Source organism: Theobroma cacao, chromosome 1 (assembly GCF_000208745.1).
Source record: "Theobroma cacao cultivar B97-61/B2 chromosome 1, Criollo_cocoa_genome_V2, whole genome shotgun sequence".
Classification (NCBI taxonomy): domain Eukaryota; kingdom Viridiplantae; phylum Streptophyta; class Magnoliopsida; order Malvales; family Malvaceae; genus Theobroma; species Theobroma cacao.
This window is the reverse complement of record NC_030850.1, coordinates 23,880,632-23,889,641: the sequence shown is the minus strand read 5'-3', so window position 1 is coordinate 23,889,641 and position 9,010 is coordinate 23,880,632. Positions and strand designations below refer to the sequence as shown.

At 38.0% G+C, this 9,010-nt stretch overlaps 1 protein-coding gene across 1 annotated transcript; it reads right to left on the bottom strand.

The window, feature by feature from the left end:
- On the bottom strand, window positions 7,937-8,683 carry LOC18612971. The gene has a single exon (XM_018117884.1). It carries the CDS (start codon window positions 8,681-8,683, stop codon window positions 7,937-7,939), a length of 747 nt encoding a protein of 248 aa, XP_017973373.1.

Below are 9,010 nucleotides of genomic sequence, written 5' to 3'. Positions count from 1 at the left end.
TTCTTTCAATTGGAATATTATCTTTCAATGCTCTAGAATCTTTTCCTCCAGCCTGTGATTGATTCTTGAGGACACCATGATCGACTACGACTTATGCAGGAGCTGCTGTAGATTTTTGAGTGAGCATGGCACTGTTCACGTGCTCTGTTTGCCCCTGTTTTCCATGATCTTGCTATTCTTCCATCTCCGCCTCATGGATCGCCTCAAAACGGTTTGAAATCCTCATCTGCACCTTTTTCGACTCCTGCGGGCCAATTTCCACTCCCTGTAAATCTTTTGCTTCAATTGTTCCGACCGCCTACCATTGTTTGCTCTGTTTTTAAGCAGTAACCTGAGCCCCATCTTTCTGGTCAGCACCCTTGAGGGTAAGATCCCATCCTTCTCTCTTCGCATCAGGCTTCAATCCCTGAGATCTCAAATTTTGGTTTGCATGATGTTCCTCTGGAAGCTTCTCAAATCGTGGTGGCTGTAATTTTTTTTCCTTCGTTGGATCCGGTTTATTACCCAGCACCATACATTCTGTAACTGCATGACCAACATGGCAACAATGAGAGTAGTTGTCTGGTAGTTTAGAAAATTCCACTCGCTACGAAAAGCCTTCAGTCATGGCTTTAGTTTTTCGATCATGGCTCACTATCCACACATGGTCCAAAGGTGGTTTCTAACAATCATATTCCACACACAGTCGGGCCACACTAGGGCGACTCCTGTTGGTTGTTGCTTTATCAACAAAAAGGGGTTTACTGACCGTCCTTGCTATCATCATCAAAGCAGATTTTTCCATGTAGATGAGCCAGCAGATTTGGAAACAAGATCCAAATGGGAACCACAGACGACTCCTTCTTCGACTGAAATTCTAGGGACCATTTGAAGATGCGCATATTCTAATTTGCTATAAACCACACCTGACGGATCCAGATCTGATTAAAGTCGTGTTTGTTTGTGAGAAAAATAAGAACGTGCTTATAATCAAGCCACTGGATTTCATATGCACCAACCAACCCAATCCCTTTAAAAGCCGTTCAGATCTCTTGCATGCGCGGCATCTTTGTGAACTTTTTGATGACGGAATGTTTAAAAGGCATGGCTAGCATTTCCAACTCATCATCAAAAAAGGACACAGCAGGTCGATCCTTACACTAGAAAATCTCACTATTTGGAGAAACAATAAGAGGCTTTTCCCTAGCCACAACAGACAAAAAAGACTTTTTCAGTGTGCGTGGAGAAACAGGGGGTTGTTTTATGCACTGTGTGGCTTACGGTTGGTCAAGAATGGGTGGCGGCTGTAACTTTTCTCATCTTTGTGGGTTGCTTGTGGACCCCGTAGGGTATGGGGGTGCAGTGATGTAAACGGTTGGCCTTGGGGAGGATCCAGCAGCCTGCCAGTCACCAAACCGTGAGTGTTTAGGAGGGAAGGAAGGAGTAGGAGTTGAAAGTGTTTTCCATTACCAATTTTTTTTTTTACATTACTTTACTTACATTACTTATACATATACAAAAACATAAGACTCTTGACCATCAGCGAAATGACCTTGAGTAAAGGTACAACTACTAAGATGCCATAATACTTACCAAGAAGGTGAGCATACGTGGACAACTCAATCTAGGTCCCAATTGCCTCCGAATATGAAAACATGAAGTTTAAAAGAGTGAGTATAAAACTTAGTGAGTGAACATAAAAAGGGAACAAGCAATCGATACAGAAAGATTTTAACTTTTGTTAAAAACAATGCAATTTAGTTTAATTTCTTATAAAACCCCACAATTCAACCTTTGATTATTAAATCCCTTAGTGTTGAAAGATCCATGATAAATCATGAAGTTGAAAAGAATGAAAGGTTCGGCAAATTTCCAAGCAAGACAAGCAAAACAAAGGGTTTCTCACTGCAGTGAAAAGGCATTCATGGTTTGCATATGTTTCGGTTTTTCAAGCATATCTTCCACTACAAAAGTCCAATTGACATGATTTTTGGGTCATTAGAAATCTAAGAGACTGGGCTACAATTTGATGTATACCATTTTACCCAGTTTTGATAGAAAAGTGGTCAAAATCATTGCCAAAGTGAAAGCACTGCACCATAATTTTGGAAGCACCAAAGAGTTTCTCGCTGCAACGAAATTCAGAGCATGGATTAAGGCTACCTACCCGAGAGTTTCTCGCTGCAGCAACAATGAATCTCGCTGCGACGAGAAATAGAGCAATTTAGTTGAAGGGGTCTTGTTACATCAAAAAGCCATTTTCTTGCTGAAATAAAAAGTAATTTGGGAGCAATTAACAATACCAACATACAACACATTCACAAATATTTTCATAAACTTTCTATAACATATATATATATATATATAATACATAAATCATCATGGATACCATCCCGCCACACTCAGCTCATGTGCACTCCCTACTCGCACATAGCCGGGTCATCATTAATTCATGTGCACTCCCACACCGCACATAATTGGGTCATCATCAGCTCATGTGCACTCCCACACCGCACATAGCTGGATCATTATTATCACACAAAAAGGAGCATCCAAAGCATAATATACATATCAATATAATGAGATAACGCATGAACTATTCATATTGCACATTTCACAATATAAAAACATTTCATCAAGGGCTTGTTCCCCAAGTATATTTTTTTAAAGCAAAAACAAATGAAACTTTCACATGATTTATTTAAACATGTAGGCACTTCCCAAAACATTTTGAAATGCAAGTTCACTCACCTTACGATAGCGAGATATTACATTACTATTTGTTCAGAGGCATATCTAGCTATTCCTACTTGCCGGTGGCTCGTTATTTCCCCCGGCACACCACCACAGTATGCTACCTTTACTGTTGCACTTCCTAGCAATAATCCCAATTCAATATCTTTAGCATACATCATTTATACTTCCTTTTTACATTCAATCACGAATCCTTATTCAACTTAACTTATCTTGACACAATTTTTACCAAAGTTGCTTTTATCCCTTGCTTGCGTAATTCTTTAAATTGTGATTACCGGCAACTTGTTTATGACTCTAACACATATATTAATCTTTTCTAAGGATATTTATCAAGTTCAACCATCCCTTCCACAACAACCACAATTTCTCACAATATGCCATTTAAAATGTCAACTACACAACAATACCCAATTTCTCAAGATTCCTCAACTACACTTAAAACATCATTTGTCTTTACCTTTATGGTTGCTTGACTCGTACTTGCACTCTAATATTCCTTCAAAACATTAATCATCAAGCTGCCAAAATGATTCACACATTATTTCTCTAAATATTTAACCAACCATGAGCTTAAAACACAAAAATCCTTACCTTAGCTTGCTCGAATTACAAAAACCAAGCTTTTCTTCCTTTCTTTCTTTTTCTTTCTTCTTCTCCTAGGGTTTAGATTTGCTGGAAATTAGGGTTAAAAGCTGCAAGTTTAGTGCCCAAGAAGTTTGGAGAAGAAAGAAGTAAGAAAAGAAAGGAAATGAAAAGAAATAAGGGAAATCACATGAAAAAATTTGATTTTCATGAACTTGAAATGAAAATGGCATTGAAAGCTTCAAGAAGAAGAAGAAAATATATTGTTGAAAGAGATAAGGACGGTCATGGCTGATAAAGATGAGAGCCAAAGCATCATTTGGAGGCTTTGACCAAACTTTACGTAAAATTATCGTTTTACCCTCCAAGTTTTTTCCCTTTTTAATTTAGTCCTCCCAACACTCTTTTAACTCCAATTTCCTTCTATTATCTTCTTTTACACATTCACAAACAAAATCTAAAGCTTGTACTCCAACGCGACGTCTTCATAATATTTAAAATATATTTTTGTTCCCGTGTTAGTTTTATTTAATAAAACGCGAGCCCCACTAGCTTCATTTTTCTTCGAAATTTCCTTGTTCTTCTTTTCCCCACTTAGATTAACCGTATACTCCTTCTTCATGAAAAATTTTGACATTGAATAAAATATTAATATTTTAATATTATTTTATTCTAAAATTTTCGACTTGTCTCCTTGGTCCCAAAATACCTTATTATACCTTAATTCACTTCCAAATAACTTTTTATTTTCCAAATTCTTTTTCGATAAAAATATTATTATTTTATTACTATTCCCTTACGTACGAAATATTTTATCTTTTTTTTTTTTGAAAATTAACTGGTTTTATTAATAAGGCTTGGGTAAACATTCCAGCTAGGCATGGGACGATTTTTAGCCTATGAGTTTTGATGTAAAACCCACTTGCATAAAAACCTTCCCTTACAAAAAAGCTAAGGCTCTGTTACACAAAAAATCAGAGCAACAACCTGCTATACAGTCCCAAAAAAAAAACACCCTGATAAATAGTCTCGTATTTACTCACATCCTAGCCCCTCCCAGATTTACATTCAATCCCACTCATAAATGACAAGAAAGTTTGCACAGCTATAAACATCAGTCAACATGTTCATAACAGAGTCATAAGGACAATCCTATCCAGACCAAAGCAAAAATAAAAGTGGGTCAAACATGCATAGCTTTGACGAAACCTTTTATCATAGCTCAAAAAATCAAACTTGTTTCCTTGTTTCAGAAATTAGAAAATTTGCTTGAGTTCCACAGTTCCACCTCAACCTCAACCGGCCTCAGTTAAAAATATTAATTGAATCCTCCTATCTCTAAGTCCCCTCTTTTGATAGGCAATCTGCCACTTGGTTTTTTTCTCTAAAAATGTGGTTCACCTCCCATTTCTGAATACTCTTTTTCAACCTCTCAATGTGGAGAATCCACTTCCTCATTCTCCATGGCGCTTCCCTTGGGTTGTTCACCCATTTTACGACGTTCTTGAAGTCACTTTCAATTATCAACTCATGTGTTGTAACCCATTTAGAAGTTGAAAAAATCAAGAAGGCCTTTTGATTGCTCTAACCTCTGCGAAGCTTACATCCCCCATTCCAAAAGCCTTAGAGAATGTAATTTCGAAGCTTCCATTTTCATCTCTTAGAACTCCTCCAATCCCGACCTCCCCTAGACTCCCTTTTGCAGCTCCATCAACATTAAATTTCATCTTCCCTTGTCTTGGCTTCACCCACTCCTCCACCTACCTGTTATTTGTTGTTTTAATCATGCTAGGCGCAAGTCTTGGGTTTCTGTAAATGTCCAGCACAACACTATAGGCATGAGGCCACTTTGCTTTTGCCCATGTAGCAACTCTCAACTTACTAATTTCGTAGACTTGTTCAACATCCCACACTTTTCCTCGAAAGACCATGTCGTTTTTGTGAAGCCATAGTGACCATGCAGTGGCATAAAACATTAGTTTCCAGATTTTGGTTTCTCCTTTCTTAACAAACACATTATTCCACACAGAGAAGAAACTACAAACGTTATTAGGAACAGCCCACTAGACCTCCCAATCACCACTCCATTTCATCCATATATTCCATGATTCACGGCAATGAATAAAAAGATGACTAACTGTTTCTTGTTATTCATGACATAAAGCACACCTTGCTACATCGACAGATAAAAGCCCTCTTCGAACCAGCTCATGCTTGACAACAACTCTTTCATGAAGTAGTTGCCAACAGAAGACTTTAATTCTAAATGGTGCCAACTTTGCCTAAACCTCTTTCCATCCTTCCCTGCTGCTGTCATTAGAATGTATCAACTCTTTACAAAAAGCTTTCACTGTGTAATTACCCAAGGCTGACTTCTTCCACACGAGCATATCCTCCATCTCTTTGTTTAAATGGTATTCCTCCACTGTGGCTCTAAATTGACTCCATTGTCATTCTTCCCAACCGAGAGGCATTCTTCTAAGTTCAACATCCCATCTCCATAGGTCATGCTCCCAATGCCCAAATTCATTGATGCAACCTTTTTTATTTCGAGCCAGAGCATAAATCCTTGGAAATCGATCTTTGAGGGTATCCCCTTCCATCCATCTGTTTGTCCAAAATCTAATATTCTCACCATTTCCAATAGCCATCTGTAAGTTGTTCTCAACCTATAAAAAATACTCATTAATGGTATAAAGGGGTTTGATAATATTCTTCCAAGTGGTGGAACACATCCTATTTGTGTTTATGTCTGGTAAGAGGCTGGTAGGATCACTCCCATTTTTCTTAACTATCACTTTTCTCCACAAGTTACTTTTATCATTCCCATATCTCCAGATCCATTTGTTAAGCATCACCCTATTTTTAATCTCTAAGTCTATAATCCCCAAACCTCTGTCTTCTTTGTGTCTACAAACTTTATCCCACCCCACATAATGAACCTTTTATTTTTCCTCTACCCCACTCCAAAGGAACCTCTTTTCAATTTCTTTTAACTTTTTTTTTACCCTATTTGGAAGTTAAAACAAAGACATGTAAAAGATTGGTAAGCTCCCAAGGACTGACCTGAGAAGAGTAACCTTGCCTCCCACGAAAGGACTTTAGTTTTTCATCTCGCAAGTCGGTTCTCAAATTTCTTGATGATTGGCTTCCACATTCTAATCGAGTTATGCCTTGTCCCCAACAGAAGGCCCAAATAGACGGTGGGCAGTTCCCCAATTCTGCAGTTGATCAAGTTCGTCACTGTTCTTACCATTTGGCTTCCCACCCCAACTCCCATCAAGCTACTTTTATGAAAGTTGATATTCAGTTCAGACACTAGTTTAAAGCATTTTAGCACTTTTTTAACATTTTGCAGATTCTCCAAATTTGGCTTGCCAAATATCATGGTATCATCCACAAACTGCAAATGCGATATTGTGAGCCCGTTGGTACAGATTAAAACCCTTTGGCATAAGCTAATAGTCTCAGCTTTGCTCATAAGTTAATTAAATGCTTCCACGACAATATTAAATAGGAAAGGTGAGAGTGGGCAACCCGTTCTAAGACCTCTTTCCATCTTAAAAGGTTTAGTTGCAACACCATTAACGAACACTGAGACTCTTACCATTGTTAAACACCCTTCAATCCATTTCTGCCATCTCACTCTGAAGCCCATTTCTCTCATCATGAGTTTGAGAAAACCCTAATCAACATGATCACACACATTCTCGAAATCCACCTTGAAAAGGAAACCTCTTTCCCTTCCCTTTTTCAAAGAGTCAATGATCTAATTCGCAATTAAACCATAATTCATCAGTTATTTGCCTTTCACGAAAGCAAACTGGTTTTCCCCGATCACTTCCTAATGGCCAATCTTTATCTATTTGCAAGCGATTTCGTCACAATTTTATACAAACTCCCAACAAGGCTAATTGGTCTGTACTTTGTGATGGAGCTTAGGTTGGCCACTTTAGGTATGAGAGTGATAAAAGAATTATTGGCCCCTCATTCCAACTCACCAATCTCATAGAATTTATCTAAGCATTGCATTACCTTCTCCTTGACTAGAGCCCTTTGGTTTTTGAAAAAGCATAAGTTAAATCCATCCGAACCCGAAGCTTTGTTTCCATCAAAACTACAAAGAGTTTCCCACACCTCCTCCACTGAAAATTTTCTTTCAAGGAAGTCTGAGGTTTCCCCACTTATGGCTCTAACATCACAATTGAATTCCCTGAAGGTTAACACTTTTTGGTTCTTGTAAAATCGGGTGAAATATCTAGCCACCTCATTCTTCACCCTTTCCAGCTCACTAACATTGTGGTTTCTTATTTCCAACGTTGAATTAAGTTTGTTCTCTTTCTTCCTGACGCCATTAAGTGAAAAAATCTTATATTTTGATCCCCTTTTGTGACCCATTTAACTCTAGATTTTTGTTACCATTCTCTCTCCTCTAATCTATAGAGCTCCCACAATTCTACTCTTTTCCCCAATATCTCCTTTCTAATTTCACCTCCCCCACCACCTTCTTGCCATTTTTCATTGAGTTCTTGCAAGTCAACTTCAGCCTTTTGGATTTTTTCCCTTATATTTCCAAAGGTTCTTTTTTGCCACTCCTTTAATATTGGTTTCAAGTCTTTCAACTTCCTCCAAAGCCCTTTCTTTCCTCATTTTCTCTTCTCTTATTTATCCAGTAGTCCTTCATTACCACATTAAAACTCTCTTCCTCCATCCAACGGTTAAAGAATTTGAATGGTTTTGGTCCCCAACACACCTTGCCTGGGCCAATGATAATCGGATTATGATCCGATATTGAGATTGGTAAGCATCTTTGTATCATTGTCTCATCCATCTCCAGCAAATCTGCATCAATCAGAAACCTATCAAGTTTGTTGAAAGCGGGTTCTTCCTTGTTATTACACCATGTGAATTTACTGCCTGCCAATGAAAGATCAATAAGGCCAACTTCATTAATAAAATGATCAAAGCTCGTTGCTGTCCTGTTTACTTCTCCCCTGCCAATCCTCTTTTCTTCATTCCTTACGCTTTTGAAATCACCCCCCAAGACCCAACTTATATCTCCATCTGCAATGATTTGACTTAATTCATGCCAAACCACATTTCGCTCTTCTTCATCATTTGAGGCGTACACATTTCCAAAGCCCATTTTGGTCCTAATTCCTCTTGCGATACCAATCAAAAGCAGATAATGTTTATGGGAGATAACCTCTTTAACCTTAAAAAACCCCTCCTGCCATATGCATAACAGACCACCTGCTCTCCCTTTTGACTTTACTGCTCTACCTTGGACACTTTCCTTTAGCCAAATTTTCTCATACAACCCATCATATGGGTTTTGAATCTTGGTCTCTTGGACAAAAACCATGTTTGGTCTACTGTTATTAATGGCTTTTCTTAAGGCTCTCTTTTTTTTCACCACTACACAAACCCCTTATATTCCATAACAGTATTATCATTAAATCAAGAAACTCAACACAGATCATACCTGGCATCTTTGATCAATGGTTCATTATATTTGGGTCCTCTAAACCCGCCATCTTCTTCATTAATTCCTCCATTTTCTCTTGAAAAACCAGCCCGAGGTTGTTACTAACATCAAATGTTGCCATTACTTTTTTCCACATAATCGATTTCCTGAAATTGCTCTTTGAGCTTCCCTTTTTACTTCCCTCTAAAGCTCTTTTCTTCAATT